This window comes from Abramis brama (genome assembly GCF_963993115.1).
Source record: "Abramis brama genome assembly, chromosome: 25".
In the NCBI taxonomy this organism is placed as follows: Eukaryota; Metazoa; Chordata; class Actinopteri; order Cypriniformes; family Leuciscidae; genus Abramis; species Abramis brama.
Window position 1 is genome coordinate 18,596,401 of NC_139987.1, and position 26,000 is coordinate 18,622,400.

General features: G+C 37.5%; 1 protein-coding gene across 11 annotated transcripts; it reads left to right on the top strand.

Annotated features, from left to right (window-relative positions):
- Nucleotides 1-905: 905 nt before the first annotated feature.
- On the top strand, nucleotides 906-24,989 carry phldb2a (pleckstrin homology-like domain, family B, member 2a). 11 transcript variants are annotated; one of them, XM_084104787.1, is made up of 18 exons: nucleotides 906-1,043; nucleotides 5,347-5,415; nucleotides 8,922-9,883; nucleotides 12,176-12,508; nucleotides 14,470-14,604; nucleotides 15,666-15,803; nucleotides 16,168-16,296; nucleotides 16,606-16,761; nucleotides 16,863-16,973; nucleotides 17,825-17,914; nucleotides 18,022-18,198; nucleotides 18,311-18,410; nucleotides 19,082-19,274; nucleotides 19,960-20,050; nucleotides 20,161-20,277; nucleotides 21,140-21,359; nucleotides 22,081-22,166; nucleotides 22,256-24,989. In XM_084104787.1, exons 2-18 carry the CDS (start codon nucleotides 5,361-5,363, stop codon nucleotides 22,394-22,396), a joined length of 3,234 nt encoding a protein of 1,077 aa, XP_083960913.1. In that variant the 5' UTR covers nucleotides 906-1,043; nucleotides 5,347-5,360; the 3' UTR covers nucleotides 22,397-24,989. The 11 variants fall into 11 exon arrangements, with proteins under 11 accessions (XP_083960913.1, XP_083960916.1, XP_083960911.1 ...); XM_084104785.1 differs by having other exon boundaries at nucleotides 909-1,043; nucleotides 14,467-14,604; XM_084104782.1 differs by having other exon boundaries at nucleotides 928-1,043; nucleotides 5,298-5,415; nucleotides 14,467-14,604.
- The last annotated feature ends 1,011 nt before the right edge of the window (nucleotides 24,990-26,000 follow it).

The following is a 26,000-nucleotide window of genomic DNA, read 5'->3' on the forward strand; positions in this document are numbered from 1 at the left end:
TATATTCTATCACCTTACACTAACCCTACCCCATCATAGAAAACTTTCTGCATTTTTACATTTTTCAAAAGACATTACTTTATAAGCTGATTTATAAGCTGTTTTCCTCAAATGTCCCCACAAGGACAAGGATTTTGGATAGTGCTATCTTTGTGGGGACATTTTGTCCCCATAATGTAGGGTTTACCAGGCCACACACATTGGTATTCTTTTCGTTATGAGGATATTCCATAGTCGTACTGGTTATTATACTGAGCTAATGACATTTACTAGCTCCTACACCTAAACCTAACCTTCACAGAAAACTTTCTGCATTTTTTTCATTTTCAAAAAACATAATTTAGTATAATTTATAAGCTTTTTCCTCACAGGGACCAAAGAAAAGACCCCACAAGGTCAAAAATGACTGATATTACTATCCTTGTGGGGACATTTGTGTGTGTGTGTGTGTGTATGTATGTGTATGTGTGTTTATGAAACCATCTGTAGGACCTAAATTACAGGGCACATTCAATGAAAAAAAAAAAAAGATGGTTAAAGAATCAAGTGATTATGTTTTTGTTGGCTAGCAAATGTATAGCTCGCTGTGAACGGATTGGTATGGTAATTGTTACCAGACCTTAAAGATAGGCCTATGTCGACTCATACATTACAGTAAGCAAACAGAAAATTGAGTTACAACAGCATGATCAAACTTGTAGGAGGTAGATCACACAACCTCTGTTAGTCAGAAACGTTAAATGCAAGTGAAGTATCCCATGAACTACGTCAATTTGTGTGTGTGAGTGACTGTGAGTCACTGTCTGATCAGCCAAAAGTCAGAGTTCCATTAGAGCGCGTTCTCGAGCAACCAAAAAGCCAGAGTTCCATAGAAGCGCGTCCCCGCTGAGAGGAGGCGTGTCCGCAGACACGGCCAAGGTCTTGCCGCACTCACTCAGCATCGCGTCTGTCCTCTTTTGTCATGCTAAACTGGTCGGGCACAGAGAGGACCGACCGCGCATCATTCTCCTCCTGATGCTTCGTCAATGGGACACTAAATAAAGGTTAGTTTTAATCCTTCAACTGCAAACAGAGCTCAAGAAAAATCACTTGGAGCTTAGTGAAGAGCGTAACTACGTTGATACGATTAAGTTAGGCGTTTTGCATAGTTTCAAAAGAGTTATTGTTGGGAAATTAATTTTGTGGACCAAAGTCGGCTAGGGATTGACAGAGAAGTTCTGAGCTGTCGTGTGCTGGTTTTGTTCTGCAGTAAAGAAGGTTAAAGGCATGTTTATAGAACTTTAGACTGACAAACACGCCGTGACGCCAGTGAATGGCGTTTAAACAGAGTCGCGTGTGTGGTTGTTTGCTTTGCGGCGCAAGCGAGCAGATCGTTGATATTTAACTCGCTTAATCCCAGTATATTAAAGCGATTAGCGGTGAGTGCAATAGGCTGCCTCAGTGTTAGTACTCTCCTAACTTGTTCAGATGTGTTTTTCTGTTTCATGTGCATCCACATTTTAATCTCTCTCTCTCTCTCTCTCTCTCTCTCACACACACACACACACACACACACACACACACTCACACACACACACACACACACACACACACACACACACACACACACACACACACACACACACACACACACACACACACACACACAGACAGACAGAGATACAGATATATATCCCCTCAATGTATATGGTGGTAGAACTGTAGTATAGGAACTATAGTAACTAATGCATTTGATGGAAACTAAGGTTAACATGGAAAATTCTTAGGGTCAGCTTTGCTGGAATATTGGTTTATAGACCTCTGCAGATAGCCCTAAAATGAATCAAATCTTTAAGCATGGCACTTTTTGTTCTGTTCTGTTCTGTCATCACTTTGGCAGGGTCTTTGTGCTGAAAGGCTGACAAGTGCTGCAAATCATCACACAGAATGAATGTGGTTTGTACAGGGCAGACCCGAATCTGGAAATTCCAGAGTTTAGTGAAACTCAGGTTTTTGCAGTCTGTTCCCAAGATCATAAACTAAAGCAAGTTGTTAAACTTTAGAGAGCAGTGATTGCACTACACATGATACCATTATGGAGACATATAGTAATTGTACACTCCTTCAGTCCAAGACTATGCTCATCAAATGATGTGCTTTAGGCTGGGAGGGAAAGGGAGGGTTTCTATATGTTTGAGAGTTGGTGTCAGCCGGTGATGGAGAGAGTGTGAGAGAGACATCGCAACAGACCTGAGAATTTGGCACATTTGAGAGAGCCTGAGCTATAACCACATATCATAACATTGCAGCTGAAGTACCTCATCACCTCGTTCCAAGTAACTACATCGTTTCAATAACAATGAAACAACTGCCATGCAACGTCACAGTTCACATAATTATTGACAAATGGGGCAAGATGAAGAAAATTTTCCAGTACTCTGCCTCTGTCTGGATAAGACAATCAACTCAGCCCTTTGTTGGTTTAGAGGAAAGCCAAAGCTTTCTCAGGTGGCTGGCGATGGTGAACTCAGGGTTGAAGGATTGTGTCGCTGACAGCGTAAAACGATCCCCCACTTCCTTTGCAGACTGCTCATAGGCAGCCACAGACTGCAGGAGTAGACTTCTCAGCAGAGTTTGAGTGTTCATGCAGTGTGTTTCAGGAAAAGCCTGTGTGCTTACAGCATGTCTTTTGCGCATTGATTATTATACATGTGGCAGAAGCTTGCAGCGGTGTTCTGAAATGAGGAGGCAAAGTGTTTTTAATGTTTTTTTTATTTAAATATAAATTCATGTTCCAGTTACACTAATGTTGACACATTTTTCAGGTTAAAGTGCCCCTATTATGCTTTTTTTGAAGATTACCTTTTATGCAGTGTGTAAATATAGCTGGCTGTTTATGAATGTAAAAGGTCTGCAACGTTTTAGAGATCAAAGTGCACGACACCTATGTAACATTGTAACAAATTTGTAATTGATAGACCAATCACAACAAACTGGGCCATCTGACCAATCAGAGCAGAGTAGGCTCACGGAAAAGGAGGGGTTTAGAGAGACTGAATCTTAGAACAGACCGTTTTCAAACTCTTCGAGAAATGAGGTGATGTGCCATGTATATTATGAGAAAATATGTTTTTTGACCTCTGATAGATGTAAATCTATTGTAGGAGACCTCTAAAACAATTAGGAACCTTTAACTCCTTTAACTCTATTTAGATTTTTAAAGTAACAATGCAATTATTGTTCTATTTATTAAAAAGTATAAATCCACATAAATTTTTTACATCCGTTCCAAAATAATAAATATAAGAACGCATACATTTTTTTTAATATTTCATGTATATTTTATTTAATGAATTTTCAGCTGTTCTTCTTAATTTAGGATCATCAGCGATAAAAACTCGTTGAACACTGGAGGCGTCATGATAGTCACAGACATAGAGATGTAACTTTAATTTCACCCAACTGATTGCTCACTAAAAAACCCTCACAAATCACATTTTCAAGTCATTTCAAGTTTGGATGTGACGTGACATAAAGCAGCAATATTAAGTGTCTGAGTTGTCTACTTACTTTTGGAATTATTTAATCACACACACATACATCACGGAGACGTTTATTTGATGTGTGTGTTTACATCTGGAAGATGTATTTTTTAGAGTGTTTGCTCATCTGCAATACGTCTTTAGGACGTTTCCTCTCAGATGTCAAATAGACGTTTAGAAAATGTCTTTAAGATGTTTATGATTTAGAATGTATGTAAAACTGACATCTTAATGACGTCTATCAGATGTTAGTAAACAGCAGATGATTTCCAGATGAAGTGATCTTTAACAGACATCTTGTAGACGTGCATGTGCTATCTTTCACATTTGCACATCATTTATTCATTCAGAACAATTTGCGAATGTGGAACGTGGACAGAAATGAGAGATGGGAATTATCTCGTGAACAGCATAATAGGCCAATTGTATATCTTTGGAGGAAACGCCCCTGACATGTGGTTACTGGAGAGAGCTATATTCCATCCACCTATTTTTATGCGCATTTTGGGATATCGCATTAAAATTCGCTGATTGTAAATGCTATGATTCGCATAAATTCTAAAAATACACATAAAAAAAACGTATGCGCCCAATTGAGGCGTGCTTAAACTGATGCAAACACATTTACCGAATAAATCCCTTGATGCGCAAGAAAAAAAATCCTCAACCGTGGATGTGATTGGATAACTGGACAAACCAGCAGACCAATTTCATCGCACAACATCTCAAATGTTAGATTGATCATTCTGAAATGACTGAGCCAAAGTCTGTCATGAGAATGATTTGGTATAAATACCTACCAGATGTCTCACATGCTTGCATTCCCAAACACCAGGCATCCGAACGCGTTTATTGCGTTTCGTCTGCGCACTCTGAGGCGCAAGTCAATTATGATGTACGAAAACGTCCATTTTTATTACAGATATTTTGCACCAATTTCCCAGGAAGTGACGATTTTGTACTCTGGAACACGTGGAATGAAAGCACTGCTTTATTTACAAATGTTTTATGTTAAATTAAGTTAAATTCACAACTTTGGATGGAAACAGCTAGTGTTTGTTTGATCAGTCAGACATTTCCCAAAACACTCCCAAATCTGCGGATTTTTTAAGTATTTTTCTTACTTTTCACACTTCTTTTGTTTTTATGTAGGCTAATTATAATTACTAGAGACAAACCCTACACCTAATTTGCATTTTTTTAACTTGTCAGAATTTAAAAACTTTTTTGCTTTATTTTTTTGAGAAATTTTTCCAATTGAGGACATCGCCACCAGGAGGTTTTGTCAGTTTAAGCCCACGTCTGGAGATAAAATCAGTAGTAAAAAGTAAAGAGAGAGGGAAAGAAAAGAAAAAGAAGGGGAGAGAGAGGATGTGCCACCAGACTTAAGGGGAAAACCAGTCTTGTGGATTTAAGTCTTCTGAAAGACTCTGTGGACTTTGCTTTAGAAGAAACTTCAAACTGGATCTGAAATCTGAGCTCTTTCTGGATCTGTTTTTTCACTTAATCAAGAGACCGTGTCTCTCTTTCTGTCTTATTGAGCTGAATTCATATCATGAGAGGGGAAAGAGTTGTCTTAAAAATGCCATAGCTCTTTGTCATTTTATATAACTTTATTTGGTCATCATAACTTTTAAAACAACTGTGAATGTGTATCATACTTGTGGGCTTGTACGTCTGAGGTAATGATTTATTACAGCTTAATTTCCTCACCAGTGCAAGCACAATATTTTTATGTTAAAATGACTATGTGTGTGTGGTGTGGTTTCTCCTCAGGGTGTACTCTTTGTCTGGGTAAATCTTTTTTTCTGTTTCAACCACCCAGAAGAGGCAAATCACATGAAGAACATGCTGCCAGAAAAGACTGCAGGACCCGCACTGTCCCTCAGCACGGGTGAGTGACATCTTCTTCCACCTTCCCCCCAAACCCCCCGACCCCGCACCCCCCGACCATCCCCCTCGATCAGCTCTTCGGCTTTGATCCAATCTGCTCTTTTCATAAACGGAGTCACTTGCTTGCAGCCTAATTGATCCCCTCCATTATCATGCCGCAGACTGTTTTATACACAGGAAGAGTGCAATTCAGTGCCATCTGTTCTGCTCTTCTGCGCTATTTTGTGTTTGTTTGCTTGTTTGTTAAACATGTAAATATGCTCATCAGTCTCGATGAATGTTGTTTCCTTCTTTCCAATCGCTTTTAAACATAATTTTCCACGAATAGGATACAAAATAGGGCCTTAAGCGTTTAATAGTTAGGTATTTCTAAACTACATGTAAGTAAAAGGAGTTGCTTAAACTTCTAAAAATGATTGATAGCCAACTTCAAAGGTCAAACTAAATATTATCGATCTTTTTATTTTCTATTCATTTTAATTGAGGTTTGGGATATGTCTAAATAGTTTAAAACCCAGATTTGTGTACATTTGTAATTCTAGCAATAAACACTATGGGCCCTATCTTGCACCCAGCGCAATTGACTTTGTACACCGACGCATGTATCATTCCTATTTTGCACCCGCGCAAAGCGGACTTTTCCCTCCACAGACGCACGTCGGTTAACTAAGAAATACACTTGCGCTCCCCGGGGCGGTTCAGCGCAAAGAGGAGGTGTGTTCCGGCGCAAACGTTCCCTCATGCTATTTTACAGGTTTAGAAAACAATTCCGCCACTGACCGAAAAAAAAACAGTTTAAAGTCAGTGGCGCGTTGCGCATGTTATTCATATGCTATTTTAAGGGCGCATGCTTGGCCATAATCAATGTAGCGTGTGCTTTAAGTGTCACAAGCATACACTTTGATTCTCTCATCTACACACAGACGCAGCAGTTATCATTTTTGCAAATCATACATTATTACGATAGATAGATAGATAGATAGATAGACAGTTTATTATAAAAGCATACATCTAGCTTACACATTTACCCAAATTATCATACGCCTGTTTAACCGAAGTTAATTTGGGTGTGTTTCTCCATCCCCAGCGTCCCTGACGAGAACATCCTCGGCTGTGAACCGCTCCTCGCGTGCGCCTGGCAAATCCGCCGTTACAATAGGAATCCGCTTTAGAACAAGCGCGCCTGCTCTTAAAGGGAATGTGAGATGACGCTCTGATTGGTTTATTTCACGTTACGCCCAAACCACACCTATGAATAATGAAGCTACTTCAGACCAACCCATTTTAGATTTGCGTCGGGCGCAAGAGTCATTTATCCCGCCGGTATAATAGCAACAGCGCCCAAGACCCACCCACAAAGTTACTTGCGTTTTGCGCTTGATACTTGCGTTTCAGATCGTTAAAATAGGGCCCTAAATGTATATTTTATTATTATATTAAAAAAAAAATTGTAATGAGTAACAAAGTTTCAAATTTCACCTAAATTCGTTCAGAAGCAGCTAAGCTAATTAAGGACAAAATAGTTATTAATGTATATTTCCCATACATTAAAGAATGCTTGTTGTATTTGTTTGATCAGATTCTTTTTACAATAACTTGGTGAGCTTGATAAGTGAATTCAGGAATATTTTCGGTAATAATATTAAAATGGTGTATATTAAAAATAGTTTATTACAATAAATTGAATGATTCAACAAGTGATTTTGACATTGTATCATTTTAGTTGTATACATTTAAGAAGATCAAGACTTTGGAGGTAGTACAGTCCAAAATCATTATTTAGGGGGAAATGCAAACATATTATATATTTAAAACTTGCTACATTTCATGCAGGCTTAATTTTATGTTACATAATGGTTTATTTAATGGATCTTAACAAAAAAAAAAAGTTATGGGCCCCAAAGTGTAATGTATTCATGGAAAGCGCCACCTCTGCTTTTCTTCTCTTCTTTTCTCTTTCTGTCTCTTACTCTGTGGGCTTTGTGTTGGCTGAGAGACTTTGAGTTTATACAAACACTCATCGTACCACGATGTAGCTGCAGCTGTACAAATGACCATGTTACCTTGTAAGTAAATGACAACGTGAAATCCCATCCATATGGCTCCAGGTCAACCACTTAGCTAAAATGATTTACAACCCAAAACAGAGATAAACATTCTGGAGTACAGGTGGTCCACACGCATGTTGTGTGTTCCCCGACGAAGACCACCACTGCTCCCACAAATCACACTCCGGTTGTGGAGGAGTTCTAACCCGGTCCCTTTCCTCTGCTCACGTGCCAGAAATTACAAACCCATTCTGGCTGTGGTTCTTCCATTTTTAGGCAACGCTTTCCCCCTTAAAACCCAAGGCATCCATATTTGTGTGGGCTGAGATTTGTATGAGAAAGCTGTAGTCAGCTGCGCACATGTGCCCCTTGAACTTCAGCAAAACCCAAAAATTAGCCAGAACACACGTCTGATTTCTCTGTTTATTTTGTCAGATTTTGCAAACTTGTTTGCACTCGTGTCTATGACAACCTTTCCAAACATTGAGATTTTGTATTAGAACAAAAGATCGCATCAAGGATTTGTCATGTTACAACTTTTGATGGTTCCAGTTAAATGCAAAACTGCTCTTTCATTTCCCTGATGTAATTTCAGTCTCCATTAAAATTTGCATGCCTCCAGATGTTTCATTTGGCTTTGGTTTTTCAGCACTTGATATCAGAGGAATTTATAGGTAAAGACTTTGTGTATATTAAACCTTAAAGGGGTCATATCATGAGGAATCAAAATTTCCTTTGTGTCTGAGAGTCTTCTGAGAGTTTTTAAAAGGAACAGACTGAAATTTAAGTCAGTTTTAAGAAATTTGAGGTCAATGACAAATTAAGTTTGCCATGAATGAACGATTGAAATCTGGCTCGATCCTTCAGTAGGCAGCATGTTTGAATTTGCACAGTCATTGACTGTGTCCGCCAGTGTCCCAATGACGCTGATTCAGGACCCGAGTCTGTGCAATAGTGAGCGTGAAGTGGGTCCGTGGTATCAAGGCCCCGCCCACAGTTTACTGCAGGACAGCTCATGTTGGTGGGAAATAAACAGTTATGGAAATTTAGAAATTAAAGTTAAAGTTCCAATCTCCTCCCGAAAATCAGTGACTACTTCGCTAGAGACAATCTCAGCTGGCAATCATGATGTCGCACTACTGTTTTTATAGCATCAAATAACTAACTAAAACCAAACTTATAAAAAAATAATAATAAAATAACACTTGAACTTGCATTGGCATGATAAAAACTACCTAAAATGACAGATACCATCTTTGGAAAACATTTATTTGAAGTGTAATTTGATTGTTTAGTTTGTCTCACGTCCCATTAGATTACATGAAGAGGGTGGGTTTTATGACCTATACTTGGTCCAGCCACCTGGGGGCGATCAAAACATTTTGGCTTCACTTTTCAGGACTTGTGCAGCACACTTGATGCACAGGCATAAATTACCTTCTTTCTTTTTTTTCACCAGACACAACAAAGTTTCATTCCAATGGCGGCACATTGGTTGGATCCTGTGTTCGTGGCACACGCTCCAAGGCAGAGCTTCAGGAGTTGATGGAGAGCTTGCAGCGCAGGAAGTCCGCTCTGGAGGCCAGCTTAAAGGCTACTTCAGACCGCGGTTACCTCACTTTGTCCCCCCCTCCCAGTCCCCACTCAGCTTCTTCCTATCTACAGGACCGTCCACCCCTTTCTATTCGAGTTCCCTCCCCTTACACACCCTCCAGCAGCCTGAGCATGCCACCATCACCCCACCAATCAGAGCGCCCCATAAGTCCAGTCCCAAGCCAAACCCGTGGCCGGCACCAATGGCAGGACAACCTGTTGATTTGCCACCCTTTAGAAGGACGAAATCCCAACACTGCCAGCTCACTCCTTTCTATGTGGAACGGCTCTTCTTCCTCCTACATGACTGATGCTCTTCCTTCATCCCGCCGAGGTCCAAGTGGTGCAGCCAGCATGCCCTCCAGCCCTCGCTTGGGGCGCAGACTGCTAACACGAGATGGGGAGTCCACTGTTGAACCATTGCTCCGCCAAAGGAAATACTCCACCGGCTCTCTGAATGGCCTGGGGGGACATAGTCGCTCTCTGCCCAGGTTGTATCGAGGAGACACCCCAATGCTTTCTTTGCCTCCCCGGCGTACCACCAAACCACGCCGCAGCCTTCCATCCTTGGAGAAACCACCAGATGTGACTGTGATAGCCAACGTGACCAGCAGTTCTCGCAGGGCCAGCCTTTGCTCTGTGGGATCTGCCCCATGTTTGGATCTAGGAGTAGGAGAAAGGCGGTTGTCATTTGGTAAAGGAGGCCTGGGGCCTGGCATGGGGCCGAGAAGGGGCAGTATCAGTTCTCTCAGTGGAAAAGAAGAGCTCAGAGATTATCATCAGAGACAAAGAGATGAGAGACTTCGAGAACAGGAAGTGGAAAGGCTGGTAAGAAGACCTGCACTCATCCAAAACAAACACACCAGGGAGTCTCAACCAGGTTTCAGAATTCTCTGTTAAATCACATATCACACGATAATATTATTATTATTTTTTATTATTATTGGATTTATTAGTAGTAATTTTATTATATTTTAAATATTTATTTTATTAAATATATTTTTTATGTTATATTATTTTATAATTTATATATTTATAATATATAATATCATTAATGCATTTAATTACCCTTCATGTTATATTATTTTTTATATTTTATATAAACAAATAGAAATTATGCTTTTTATTATGTTATATTTTATATTATTATTAATATATTATATTAGCTAAAATATAATATATTTGATTAGGAACCTAACATCTTAGTGAGGGAGTGAGGGAGTCAAAGTGAGGGAGTTTATTTTGCTAATATTGTGAAATATTGTTTCAACTTTAATTCCCTATAATTCTCAGCCTTGAATGCTTTTTGGTTTCAGTTTGCATCCTTTGAGAGAATGGTTAGACATGTCAAGTCAAGTCAAGTCATCTTCATTTATATAGCGCTTTTAACAATGTAGATTGTTCCAAAGCAGCTTTACATTGATAATAGGAAATTAAAGTAAAGTGTTTTGGCTTTATAGCAGCTCTAGAATAAAGTTATTGTCCAGCTAAAGTTAGTTTGATTGATTCACTTCCGTCGCAACGATCATTAGTTATTTACTTAGGGGCCGCTAACACGACACCGTTCTAACAGGAAACTCTTAAGTTCTTTCTGAGCAAACTTCAAAAACGCGAACCAGTGAGAACGCCGATAGCGTGCACATGTGTATTACGAGTTCAGTCTATAGGTATGCGCTTTTGAATATATGTGCGCAGGCGTGTAGTCCTTCCCTACAAATCCACTCTCAACATACAACTTGTCTGACCTTAAAATTAATAATACAGAATTTTTATCGCTTCCACGTAGCCACGCGAACCGGTATTATCCCGACAACGCTTTATCTGTAGATAGGTAAACGGAGGGGAGGGAGGCCTTCACAGGGAAGAGCCTAGTTGACATTTCAGGACTGTGCTGTCATTGCGTCCAGGCGCAGGTCCTTCATCAGATCTGGATACAGCCTGGATCCGGCGGACTGCGGTAAACCTCGGGATAAACAGAGACTAATATTAGCGTAGACACCATTCTTCTTATGATGTAACGAGCACATCAGGATTTATGGGAAGTGTTCCCGGTTCCGGCTGACCTAATATATGCAGCCTAACATGAAAGTGTCAAGAGGATTTTGATCTGTTCTTGGCCTGGAGCGTTATAAGTGCTATTCACTGGATTATTCACACTCTTTCATGTGCTAGAGACTTAATGAAATAACATTCACAGCTAAATCAAAACCTTTATTAGTGTAACCTAGAGTGTGTATGAACCAGCTGGTAAACACGCGTTAAATTAGTTTTTGCTTTTCACTTTATGAGAACTTGAAATGTTGCCTGTAGGTCACATGATAACTGAGCTAAAGCACTGCAATTGTAGTCAAACCATCTGATCTGACCACAGGGGCGTGTGGAGAGAATGCATGTGTGTTTGTTTGTCTGTGCAACTAAATTAGTTCCGTTCCACAGGGCCAAATCCCACAACCCACTGCTAAGGAGGCATCAATGATACAAATCATAAATCAAATAAACAGTGCATTTTATGTATAATCTAATATTTCAAAGATCAAAGTGCCTCTATTATCTTTTTTGAATATAAGCTGTTTATAAATGTAAAAGGTCTGAAAAGGTTTAAAGACCAAAGTGCACAACAAATCACAGCAGACTGGGCCGTCTGATCAATTAGAGCAGAATAGGGGATTAGAGAGACAAAAAATTAAAACGGACTGTTTTCTGATTCAGACTCTTTGAGAAATGTGAGTGCAATGTATATTATGAGAAAATCAAAGTGTTTGGGACCTTCGATGCATGTAAACCTATTGTAGGAGACCTCCAAAACAAAATTAGGAATCTTTAAAACAACATAATAGTGGCACTTTAACTTCAGACTATTGAGCTCAGTCAGTTTGGTTTATAATATAATGTATCAGGTAGTGTATGATCCAAAAGTCTGAGACCATTTGTAGAAAGGGCTTTTGTTTTGCTTTATATTAGATTACAAATAACATAAACAGAATCTTAAATATTAATTTATTATCGTAATGTTTTTAAGATTTTTAAAACCCCAAAACACTGTCCATTACCAGTTTCACATAAATCAAATCCATATCATCAATGAAGCCTAAGACTGTTTAATTTTTCGTTCCACTCTAGGAGCGCCAGCGTCTTGAGACCATCCTGTCCCTGTGCTCTGAGCTGGGCCGGTCCGATCTGTGCCAGATGGAGACTGATTCGGGTGTCTCAGCTGTGTCGGACCTGCAGAAGATCAACCGAGAGCTGGAGAAGCTGCAGGTGTCTGATGATGAATCTGTGTTCTCAGACTCTGCAGCTGTGTCTCAGGATAGTGGGTATCTGGGTAAGGGTCGGACAGAGATACTGACTCAGAGACAGCGCAGACTCAGCGGACACAGGGAGACCAGGCCCCAGTCACCCACCACTAGCCTACGAAGCTCAGCCCCCTCGCCCTCTCCACATCTCCGCAGCAAGGTGAGACACTGCACAATATGTACCTGAATACAAAAAAATATTGAACATAAACATGTTGCGTCTACATGTACCATTACTGATGTCAAACAGTGAATATCACTTTCTGAATTTCACACAACCTATCCAAGAGCATGGATTTTGGGGGTCATCCCAAATTATTAAGAAAAAAATCTTATTTGTAGGGCCATTTTTTCTTTCTTTCTTGTGTTGTGATATTATTTTTTAGGATAATTAAGTATATTATGGCCATTACTAAATTCTTAAATTCTAATTACTGTAATGGGAAATAAATGAATGATATACATTCATTCATTCATTCATTCATTCATTCATTCATTCATTCATTCATTCATTTATTTATTTATTTATTTATTTTTAATTATATTTAGTTAATAATTTTTTGTCTGTGATGTACCAAATTTAATCTGTTAAATTAATTTAAAAAAATATAAATATTTAAAATGTAAATAAAAAAGCAAGATTTTACTACCATGTACAGTAAAGAATATTAATGTAAATTATTATTCCTTTATTTAATTCTGGCATAATTAGGTAAAATAATTAAGTATATTATAATGAGTATATTATCTATTTATTACTAAATTCTCATTATGTAACACATGAATCTAATTCTCATCAGTGTAATGTGAAAGAAATTGATATATTATTTAAATTGTAGTTATATATCATTGTATTTGTTGTAATTTTAGTAAATTCAGGTTTTAAAAAAGCTTACTAGTAATTATTTTATTTTTTTACAGTAGCTTTTGACTTGAGGTTGAAAATGACCATTCATTTCTTCATGATATTCACTCTTCTATTAATTTAATCTCCAAATTACATAGGTATTTCTTGCCACAGTGATGTTTGTTCTTACTGTATATACCATCATCGCCAGTGTGTTCAAATCTAAAGCAGCCTGCAACTGTGTATTCAGTATCCCAGATTGAAATAATGATGCAGTGGAAAGTATGCAGTCCTCTTGGATCTAAAGTATGCTAAACAGTTTGGGAATGCTGTGGAGTCTTTATAACTGACACACTCTCTGTTGATGTCTGTTTCTAAACATGCACGACGAAGTGAACTTTGACCTTTTAAAACGCTGACCTTACACAGTTTCCGTCTGCATTTTAAGCACATAAGGTGCAAATTCCAGCTCAAGATGGGGACTTTGTGGAATGAGTGTTTTTCCATTGGATACCTATAATGACATAATGGTGTGTTTGAGTTTAATAGACTTTCTCTCAGGAGAGAGGAGCAGTTATTGCCTCTCCTGCAAGAGGAGAGGAACAGGAAATGACTCTATTCCAGAGTGAATTTGCTGTGTATGTGTGTGCGTCTATGTGCTCAAGACACATGTGACAGTAATTGTTGGAAAGAAACACAGAAATGCAAGGAAAGAATGCAGATCTGCATATAATTTCTCCCACATTTCTCCTCTTCTTTCAAGCAATATTTCTTAATAAACTCTCATGACATTTGCTATTGTTGATTTTTCATTTAAACATATGCACAGACCCATCCGCTGCTAGATATTTCTGGTAAATGTCAAATGCATGGAGATCAGACGCCATTATCAGACAGATGCGGCTCTGTAGTCTTGCATCTGTTGCTGAGCTACATTCCTCTGCAATGTCACCGAAAAAACTCGTGGCCTCAGAAACAGCCTAGTTAACTATCCATAAAGAGCTGTCATGAGGAGCTGGATATTCATTTCAGAGTTCAATCTCATGTCAAGTCTGAATGTCTGTATTTGTTTTTAACTTAATCTTTTCAGATCATCATGTAATTGTGATTTGTTTGTTATATCAGTCAAGAAACAATGAACAATGCAGGAGTTCTGAACAAACACTGAATTGCCCAATCATCATCCAGGACTGAAACCAATCATCTTATAAAGTGCATTGTCTTTTAAAGTATGCCTGAACTCTAATGTTTTTGTGTTTTGTTTTTTTAAGCAGGTATCTGAAGACAGGCAGCTGAGGCAGGAAGTGACACGTATAGAAGAGGAGAGGATTCAGGTGTTTAACAACATCGAGGAACTTGAACAGAAGATCCGAGATCTAGACACACAGATGGACGAGTCTATCAGAGAGGTGTGTGTGTGCTTAAATGAAAAGCTTTATGTGTTTTAATGTGAGGTAACATGTTTGATAAGCATTCCTGTAGCTCAAACAGTAGAACGTGGCGCTAGCAACTCCAAGCTCATGGGCTCGATTCCCAGAAATTGCAAGCCGTTTCGAATAAAAGCATTTGCCAAAAGCATTACTGTAAATGTCTCTCACAGACTGATCTCTAGATCAGATGAATTAGTTTATTCTGCAACAGTGTTATTTTAGTTATATTTCTACATAATATTATAGTATTTATTAATATTTTGAATTAACTTTTAATATATACATTTAAATCTTAGTTTTTGTAATTTGATATACTATTGTCATTTTTATTCGTTTTTTATTTTTCTATACAGTTTAAGTAATTTTAGTACTTATTTCAATAAGTTGCAATTAGTACTTCAACTAGTATTTTTAAACGGATTTCAATTAGTTGCCATGGCAACATTTCTAATTTTAGTTTGAAGTTTAAGTAATTTTTAAAAAAAAATAGTTTTAGATAACAGTAAGGCTGCCCCCAACTAAAGATTTTTCTAGTCAACTAGTAGTCGTTCATTTAAGCCATTAGTCGGGATAAATAGCCTGTTCTGGCAAAGCAAAAGTAATGATTATGAATGTGTCAGAAAAAATAGCAAGGAGACATTTTAATTGTTTATAAACCTGAAGGGTACTGCCGGCGGTATATATGTGCATAGTATGTGCCTAAATAATAATGCACATTTATCTAGGTTAACGTCAGAGCAAGTGGCCATCTAAAGTTGCTACTACTTACATGTTTCAAATGACAAGCCATTATATGAGGCTGATGGATGTTAGGCGAACGTTTGGATTTCCTGCCTGACATACTGTAATTACTACAAGGACCCGCCATTAACATTGCGTCCCTCACGGACTGTGCGACTTTTTTTTTCTGCGACTAACCAACGAATAAAATTTTGGTCGACTAACGTTTAGTCGACTATTAAGGGGCAGCCCTAGTTAACAGTAAGAACACTGTTCTTGAGGAAATAAAGTCAATAAACACTGTCTTGATCTCTTCTTAGATGGAGGTGGAGAGAGCTCTTTTAGATGGCGAGCAGGAGGCAGAGGTCACTCAGCTACAGAGCGATAAAGAAATGCTGGAGCAGCTCAACCAAAAAATGGGGAACATGGAGAAAAATGCTCAAAGAAATCAAACTCGGGTAACCATCAGTTGACAATGTATTTGTACAGCTTGAAAAGATTGAAAATAGTATATCAAAACCTCAGGACAAAGTCTCCAAAAAGGCAAACAAGAGGGTCTCATTTATCTACCGTACGTAGTGTGAATGTTTTTACACAGAAATCATGATTCATGAATTTAAATTTAAGAAAACATGTACTCCATTATTAGTGAATTACACCCACCAATGTCACATCTACTTACCTTTTTTTTCCAGTTTACCTCTTCCTTGCTCTAACCCAACCTTGCAATTTCTCTATTTCTCTGTCCGTCATATTTGTGTCCATCTCACCACTGTGTGCTCTGTATGTGTATGTCATCCATACGCGTCGCCACTGCTATAGGACAAAGCCCTGTTGGAGGCTGAGAGAGTTAAAGTAGAGAGGCTAGCTGAGCTGATTTCAGAGCAGAAGACCCAGTTGGACACCTGTCCTGAAGCACTGAAGGAGCAGCTACAGATTCAGCTATCCAGGGTCAGTCAGTTACCGTGGTCTCCCCCGTGTCTGCTCCCACCTATGCGGCCAACTATTCTGCTGTCTGTCTCTCACAAACACTTCCTGTTGTGTTTTTTCCTCTCTGCAACAGCTCTGGAAATACCATTTTTTCTTGTTGGTAGGCCTTTCTTCTCTGTGTTTTAACATACCCAAATTTCCTAAGACTTTCTGTTTAGAACAATCCTGTGAATTATTGCTGAATGTTCAGTTAGTTTAGTTTGGACTTACATCATGTAAAAATATGCAGTATATTGCCTCATGCTAAGTGTTGTTGGCTTTTTTTGGTAGGACACTGAAGCTTTAGAAGCGGAAACAAAGTGTTTTGAAGATTTGGAGTTTCAGCAGCTGGAAAAAGAAAGCCGTCAAGATGAAGAGAAGGAGACGCAGACGCAGCAACTCCTCAGAGAGATTGCAGAATATCAGAGATCTGTTGTCGCTCGCAAGGTGTGTGTAGATGATTTTAACCTTGGAGTGTTTGTGTGTGGTCAAAGAGCTTTTTATAATCGTATTTTTCCCTCTGTACACAAAAACTGTTTGCATTAAAGGAGAGGCTACTTACCCTGAAGAAGCAGTCGACCCAGATTACCCAGCAGGCACAGCGGGAAAAGGAGAACTTCTTGAAAGAGAAGAGCAACCTCACTTATATGCTGCAAAGGGTGAGTGTATATATACACAGAAATGTATAATATATTTACATGCAATATATACAGTGATTATTATGTTTCTAGCATATGTTTGGCAACAGTTCTTCTAACCCTAATTGATGGAGTGTGCAGCTTTTCATTTCTTAACACAACCATGTCATGGCCACATTCCAGGATGACAATGTCAAGATGCATTTGGCTCTAATTGTGAAAGAATGATTGGGAGGTAGCATGACGAATTATTTTCACACATGAATTGGAACTTCTGATTCCAGACCTTAAATTCATTGAAAGTCTTTGGGATGTGCTGGATACAGAGTGCTTGACTCTTACATTGTCAATACAAGATCTTGACCAAAAACTGAGGCAGCTCTTGATATAAATAAATGTTGTGATGTTATTTCCATCAAGAGGTGCATTCATTTTTGTCTTTCTACATAGTTGTTTAAGAAATGAAATCATAAACTCTTAAGCATTTGCCTATTCAAATCCAAAAAGCGTTTTTATTTATTTTTTGGCCAGGCAGTACATTATTGTAATTGAATGTAATCATTTAATACAATATCAAACCAAGTGGTATCTGCAAAACAGACAATACAATATGATGTTTCTCAGACCTAACTTCTCTATTTATTTATTTTTTAGCTATTTTAGACATGTTCCACTAACTACAAAATGCCCAGATTGTTTTTTGACCTATACATGTATAGTTTATCATTTGAAACTTGAACGTTTTCTTGAAAATTGTCTTTCTTTATCTTTCTTTATTCAGTATATGACACATGGTTTATTATTTTGCTATCTAATGCAAGATTATTCATACATGTTTACACATTTCTTAATGGTCTCTAATTCCTCTTCAGGAACGGGAAAACCTTTCATCTCTAGAGAGGAAGTACTCTGAGCTGACAGGTGGTCAGGCATTTCCTCTTAACCCTGTGTCCATGAAGGAGGTATTGCAAACCAATTCTATGAGTAAAGAAGAAACTAAGCTCAGGAATGACAAAAAAGTTTTTTCAATATTGAAAGACTATTTTATCTTTCTGTTTGAATATTCCAGCACTTTCGCTCTCTGGAGGAGAGGAGGCGGAGTAATTGCAGTAAAGAGGGCGGAGTTCTGCTGAGTGACAGTGGAATGTCCCGTAAAAGAGAGAGGCAGAGCTCCGGAACCTTAAACTCTGCCCTTAATCGCAGTCTGTCTCCCAAGGTCAGACAACAGATACGGCACATCGGAAAAGTATTTTATACAATCTTAAAAGAGCAATTTACATTTAAAATTTCAGTGCTCATGGTTTATGTGGAAGGGAGGTTTAAATGGTCTCTTTTGCTCTGTATTCTTAATTCTGTAGCCCCATATGCCGCTGTCTCAAAGCTCTAGCTGTGGTAGTGTACTCCCCCGCACCCTGTCTGTCACCTCCCGTGATCTGGACACTCGCCGCCTGCTCAAGGGTAACACACTGATTTATCTCATGGCACTGACATTTCTACAGGTCTACAGTTCTACAAGTTTTAAGCATATATATAAAAAAAAAATTATATATATATATGTATGTGTGTGTATGTGTATATATATATATATATATATACACACACACACACACACACACACATATATATATATATATATATATATATATATGTGTGTGTATGTGTATATATATATATATATACACACACACACACACACACATATATATATATATATATTTCTGAAATCTGTTAAGCATATTTATGTGTATTAATTAAACATATGCACATAAATAATATATCAAATTATTTATGTTACTCTCCTTTTCAGTGCACTTTGTGTATACTGATTAAATAATGTGTGTGTAGTGATTAAATAATATAATAAAATATTTCAAATATATTGATATAACTTACCCCATAATGATATTAACATCAATAATACCTCAAATTGTGAAGTTTATTGACACAGCCATTTCTTTTTGACATTTCATTGGAAATTATATTATATATAATATATTCATATTATACATGTACCCTAACCCTGATAAATGTATAATATAAATGTGTAAATCTCGAGAGAAATACATTTTTCTTTTAAATTATTATTATTATTTTTTATTTATTTATTCTTTTCTCCTTTGGTCTTGCAGCAGGTCAAATGTATCTGAATGACGAGAGGCAGAGAATGAGTGAGATGTCCAATAGAACGGTTTCTGAGACAAACGTCTTCCTGGAGCCATTCCACTACCTGGATAACGGACACAACTTTGACACAATGAGCGTGGACAGTACAGAAAGCCTGGAGACCAGCATTTCCGCCTGTTCACCGGACAACATCTCAAGGTGAGACCAAGACTTTGATGAAGATCAGGATAAGTCTTTTCTCACCATTCAAATCTTATTTTTTTTTCATCCAGTTTTTTAGCATTTAGATGTTACAGATACTTGCTGGAAACAAACACACCCCTGCCTTCATTGCTCCTCCCTGAAATAACAAACACAATATGTTTTTTCAACACACCCACAGAACAGACTTCTAGCAAATATTCACAAAATTGTTTGTTTGGGTGTTGATTTAAATTTTCAACAGCGTTTCGCAAAATCACTTGGTACACATTAACATCCACTTTAAATGCAACTTTATAAAATAACTCTATAATTATATTGTTGGCATTAACATTGTGTCAAGTAAGAAGTGTGTGTATCTGTATTGTGTGATCTGTGAGAGTTTAAATGTATTTATTACTGTTTATAAGGATGCTGTATAGACAGAAGTCTGCCTTTAAGTAGCCCAGATAAACACACATCCTGTGTGAGGAATTTTTATTGCATTCCAAGGTCGTTCCAAGTAGCTGAACCTTAAGATGCTCTGGAACGCATTGCCAAATGAGGTTAAGGGTTTACACCTCTGATTTTATTGGACAATACATTATTTTTATACTAGATTTTTACTAGAAAAATCTTATTAAGACCTGAAAATCATCAGTTTAAAACACTAACAAAAAGTGTGTGTGTGTGGTCTGTACAGCGCCAGCACAGCTAACATGGCGAAGATAGAGGAGATGGAGCGCATGCTAAGAGAAGCTCAAGCTGAGAAGAACAGACTGCTGGAGCACAGGGTACATCGGTCTCTTTTTTAACTTTCTTTTCTCTGCATCTGCATGCTTATCAAAAAAATTCCAATATACAGATTAATGAAATCAGAATGTGTTTTCTTTCTCCTCTGCAGGAGCGGGAGATGGAGTTGCGCAGACAGGCTCTTGAAGATGAGAGGAGGAGGAGGGAGGACTTGGAAAGGAGACTGCAGGAAGAGACAAGCCGCCGACAGAAACTAGTGGAGAGAGAGGTGAATCTCAGGGAGAGAGACATAGACAACTGGACATGGAAGAGGGGAAGATTAATCTTACAGAATTCAATGCAATTCAAAACTCTGATTATGGATGCACTGATTTAGAAAATAATCTATTATAAGCACACACAATGGATAAACAAGAATAAATACAAATAAATATTCTAATATAACAATTTTCATTAGTAATATTTGTACTTCTAAACCTTAAAACCTACTTCTTCTGATAGATTCTATTTATAGATGATGCATCATAAAAGCCTCAATCTGTTTTTTGTTTTGTTTTTGTTTTTTAAATCTATGACATAAGACGCAGCCAGAATCCAAAATTAACTTTTTGCCATGTCATCACTGTCAGGTGATTTTAGAATTGATCATCCAGAAATATTTTGTTTCTGTGACAAAGCCTGTATTTTGCATCATAATTTGTAATGGGGTTATTTTTGTCCTAATATTTATGTCTTCCATATTTATTGATTATATTATGAGTATAAAATGCTGTCGATCCTATACAACGCAATAAATGTACCTTTTATAATAATAATTATTATTATTATACATTTTATTTATTGTGTGCTTTTCAGGGTACTCAAATGCTTTACAAGAGATACAAATAACAAAAGCCAGTAAAGCAAAAGCTTAAAAATAACAAAAGCAATATAATAAAACCAGTAACACAACATTAATCACACATTAAAAGCTTATTGCTGATGGTTTTAATTTGATGATAATCAACCTATAAATATGGGTGGCTGATAAATGAGTGGATCTCTGCCTCTGATCAAATCTGAGAGAGTGTGTGCTGACACACTCATACAATTTTAAGACCTTGTTTAATTTTTGCCATTTGTGTCTCTAGTCTCGTCCTTTGACACGTTATCTCCCAGTGAGAAAGGATGAATTTGACCTGAGAGGTCACATCGAAGCAGCGGGTCACCATCCTGAAACTTGTTTTCACCTAGCCATCACCGAGAAGACCTGCAGGGGGTTCTTGGTCAAAATGGGTGGAAAAATCAAAACATGGAAGAAGCGCTGGTTCGTCTTTGACCGCAATCGAAGGACGTTGGCATATTATGCTGGTAATTGCACTGACTTTTTAGTTGGACTTATCAAGCTTTATCAACAGTGTCTGTGGCCTGCTGTGAATAAATGTTTATTTGTCACTCATTTTATATTAACAGTTTTAAAATGTGCTTACAGTAATGCATTTCTAATAGAGATAGGGTAGAAATTCAGAAATTTGAAGCGTTTATTTTGGGTAGTGCACTTTATTTTTCAGACAAAAAGAGTGTTTGTTGAGCTGTAAACATATAAATCGTCCATTAAAGTATTGTAATTGTCAGCCTTTTTCTTCTTCTTTTTTTTTAAAAACTATTTTTTTCAGTGATAATTATGAACAGGCCACAGATATATTGAATTTAGAATATTTCTTGAATTCCATGTTTTAATTTTTTCCATGGATGACAGTGAAATGTAAACTTAAACTATTATCTAAAGATGACCTTAATAATAAGTGATGCAAAATAAATTTACCTTGAAACTAGATTACACCACAAGGGGGCAAAACTGAGCCGTGCCCTTCACAGACATCACAGGAGACAATGGCTACGTTTAGCACTAACCTGCAAATCATTGCAGATTTATCATACAAATATCTGTTACCCACCACTTTATTTGAGTTTTACTTGTTTAGCTTAACCTTTGTTAAATTGTATTATTAAACCGTAAAATAAAGCAATTAAACAAAGGTTGAACCGCATGCTCTCTTCAAAAAACATAGATGGTTTTATTTTTCTCCAGATAAACATGAGACCAAAATGAAGGGTGTTATCTACTTTCAAGCCATTGAGGAAGTGTATTACGACCACCTAAAGAACGCACACAAGGTGAGCTGCAAAAATAGTGCTCGTTGTTACAACTGATCATTCTTTCCTCCCATTAATCTTGTTCCATCCACACTCTTATTTTCCATCAGAGCCCAAACACCTCCCTGACGTTTAGTGTGAAGACGCATGACCGGGTTTATTACATGGTGGCTCCTTCCCCAGAAGCAATGAGAATCTGGATGGATGTTATCGTCACTGGAGCGGAGGGATATACACACTTCCTGGTGTGAGCAGGGCTCATCTGTAACGACATTTAACCAGCCCAAAGTGACCTTCACAGTTCAGCTCGGCCTGCTGAAAGGATCCGGGTAATGGGTACATTTTCCATGTCTTCCTTTCAGAAGAGGTTACACTTTTATGATTCTCATTTATCAGGACTGATCGTGAAGAGAGCGTCGACTGTGCATCTGCAGTCTTCCATGACCTAGTTTGGAAAAACTGGTGCTTTACCCACTGCGTCCTGTCCTGAGTTTACAGAGGCAGCTTTTGGACTTCAAAGGTACCAACTCTTGAATTTTTCACCCCGTTTTGTTCACTTCAGGGGTGAGACGTAGAACAGCACTGTAAATTAGAAATCCTTCACTGGTCTTCACACTTCACAAACGTGCCAACTCATAATGAAGCTTTGACATGGATATACCTCAAAGAAATAACTGGTCGTGCTTGTTCAAAAATGAGACACCAAAGTGTTCCTGGTGTGCCATACAGACTCTAACAAACATCAGGGTATTGTTCAGTACTGTTTTTATATCCAACAGTACTGAACATGAATTTAGAAATGTTATTTCAAATAACATTTGGAAAATGTTTTTGTTAATTGACCTCTATATCGCTATGCAATTTATATTATTCGCTCTTTTACCAAGTGCCTTGCATTTGTCATAGCTATATATTTAGCTACAAAACTTGTAGAATGACATAAACAGACTGTTTATTATAAGTGTTTTTTGTACTGACCTATAGAGGGCTGCAGTAATGACATATTTTTGTAGGCCAACCCGGAAGTTAGCATCACCCTGGTTTTTTTTAGCATTTGACCTGGATTTTTAGATATGTGACTATCAAAAGTTAATGATTCTTACACGTTTTGTTCATAATGATGATCTTCACAAATTAACACAACTTTTATGAAATTTGAAGCGTGAAAAGCTAAACGTAGGCTATAAACGAACTACATACAGTCACATGACTTCAACATCACCATCACTAAGCTTCCACAAACTCTTTCAGTCTTTGTATAAAAACATTTTCCCTGAACTTTTCAGTTATAATAGTTTGCAAGAGGGCAATTATAAACACAACAATGCAATGTGAGTAGATGAGTTTACCTGTTCGGCTGATGACGTTTAATCGGACAATCTTTTTCAAGACACATAAAAGCTTTAAAAAAGGAAAGTGAATTACTGATGTATTTTATGTTGTAGAATCAAACATGAAAATATACTGTGCTTTTGTTCACCACAGAACTTATTTCAGGCATTTAACCAAAAACCCATTAAAAAAAACAAAAAGTCGTTCCTGACTTTGGAATGATGGAACCGGAAGTGCTAAAATGCCATTTCTGGGTTTTGGCCTACAAAAATACGTCATCCCTGCAACACTCTTAATTGTGCCTCCCTGATGCTCAGGAACATTCCAGAAGGAATAATTTAGCTCCAAAGACAAGCTGAATTTGTGTTTCAGCATGATATGAATGTAATGACGTACACCCATCAGATAAGATGCCATTGAAAAGGGTTTATTTAATAGATAAGGCTTTTAAATAACTTAGCACAAAATGATTATTTTCATAATCTTTTTGATTGAATTCATTGATTTCTCAATGCCATTGTGTGTTGTACGGCAACTGACCCGCAGATGGTTTTGCTTAAAGCGATATTGAAATGATTGCAGAATTTATTCACTGCAAGAATATCTTTTGAACCCTAAGCTAAAAATTCTGATTTTTAAAAGTTTCGTTTTATAACCACTGAACAAATCTATATGCATGTCTGAACTTATGATTGTGTATTTGATATTATTTTTTTAATGTAGGAATCAGTATTATTTCATTTAGAGTATTATTAGCAATACAGAAATGATATGATTATAGGTGTCAAGAAGAAATGCCAAGGCTGTCATATTAGGTAAAATGAAGGCACATGTGCTGTCTGAAAGCAAAACATCTAGTTCAGTGGTTCTCAAGTGGTTTTGTTTCAGAAACCAGATTTTCATACACGCAGCCTTAGACATCAACGACAAAAGAAAAGTGTTTTTCTTCCTTTTTAAAATGTGATCAATCTATTTGTTTTACCGTCCAAATGATATGCAATTTTAAGAGTAGTTGCATTTTATTTGCATAGTTTTTTTTTTCTACCATGCCATCACCCCGGTTAAGAACCACTGATTTTTGAAGACCAAACTGTCTTGACATTCTTGCAATCATGTCTGTCATTCAGCCTCATTATAACCACAGGGCATCTTTTCTGGCAAATACTTCCACATTTTCACCAACAATTTAGGCCGTGAAATGAATTAATTGTAGTTTGCCAGCCAAAAGATCAGTGTTGATGTGCACTTTGAGACTGAACAGCATTGTAGAGGTGCTTTTTCAGCTTTCACTCAGTAGACAATACAGTACATTACTGCATAAGCACAGCAAAGCGTTATATAGATCACAATAACAAAGTACTTATTTAAAATGTATCATACTTTTATATTCAGCTTTTATCAGTATTTTTTTTAAACCATTCAGTGTTTTTTAGATAAAAGCAATATTTTTACTGTAAGCATGTTTTTTAGCTCATTTAAAATGTGAACCTTAATAAAATCATATGTTCGAGTAAACCAGATGTTTTTTTATTTGACTGTATTTTGAAAATGATGACGATAACGTTGGCTTTGAGCTGTATGTTTGTTTATATGTATGCGTCATTGTTATTTGTGATGAATAACTGCAGAACATGGCTACAAAATGAGACATGAAACATGAACACATTTCCATCCCGCCTCTCACACCTTCTCACGGACTGTTCACCCAGAAACATGTGATCAAGTGTGATTCAATAAATTCATTACAGCTAGAATGTTCAGTACGGCCCATCTGTCACATACACTACCAAGTATTATAAACATGCTACAACAGTAGTTCACTTTTAACATTTTGGATAGATAAATTGTGTTACGTATGTAACGTGAGAGTCCATTTTAGAACTCCTTGTCTCCTCACCACACCTCTCTTCTTCCTGGTCCCCCATTGGCTGACCTAGTGAGGTTGCCATAGCGACGTTTTTTCAGTGGAGCATGGATAATTAGCCAAACATCTCCTAACAGAGAACATCTTTTTCACTGGGGGTGTTTGTATATAGACCGATAGGGAATAAGACACATTCTGTTGTTATGGCCCGTTTTAACGTATCATGAGAGTTTATGACAATCCATCCAGCTCACATTGCTCATTATTGTAAAATGAATATGATCCGAAGGGTATGTAATATCAGGCAACATGGTTAAAATCTTCTGATGGTATCATATTTCTATGCGTTTCCACTGGGTCTTTGCTTTGAGATGTAGGAAATGGTGTTTTCACCATGTTTCATGTTTCAAAACAAATCTCTTAGAGAGATTAGGACGTTAATCTCATGTTTGGATGCACACAAACTGAACGCATATGCAGATAATCTGAAATCGCATTTTGAACCCATTCTTTGTGATTATATCTTCATGCGATTCTTTGTCTGCGTGTAATTATGAATATGGCTTGTTGTGCCATCTGCTTTAGGGGAGGATCACCTCTGGTACTGTCTAGCATGGCTGCATTAGCATGCCAGACTATATTCCATTAGATTTAGACAA

Coding starts and splice junctions, on each gene's coding strand:
- phldb2a (XM_084104785.1), top strand. CDS start 5,361: ATGAAGAACATGCTGCCAGAAAAGACTGCAGGACCCGCACTGTCCCTC. Junction 5,416..8,921: donor CGCACTGTCCCTCAGCACGG/GTGAGTGACATC, acceptor TTTTTTCACCAG/ACACAACAAAGTTTCATTCC. Junction 20,278..21,139: donor AGAAACTAGTGGAGAGAGAG/GTGAATCTCAGG, acceptor TTGTGTCTCTAG/TCTCGTCCTTTGACACGTTA.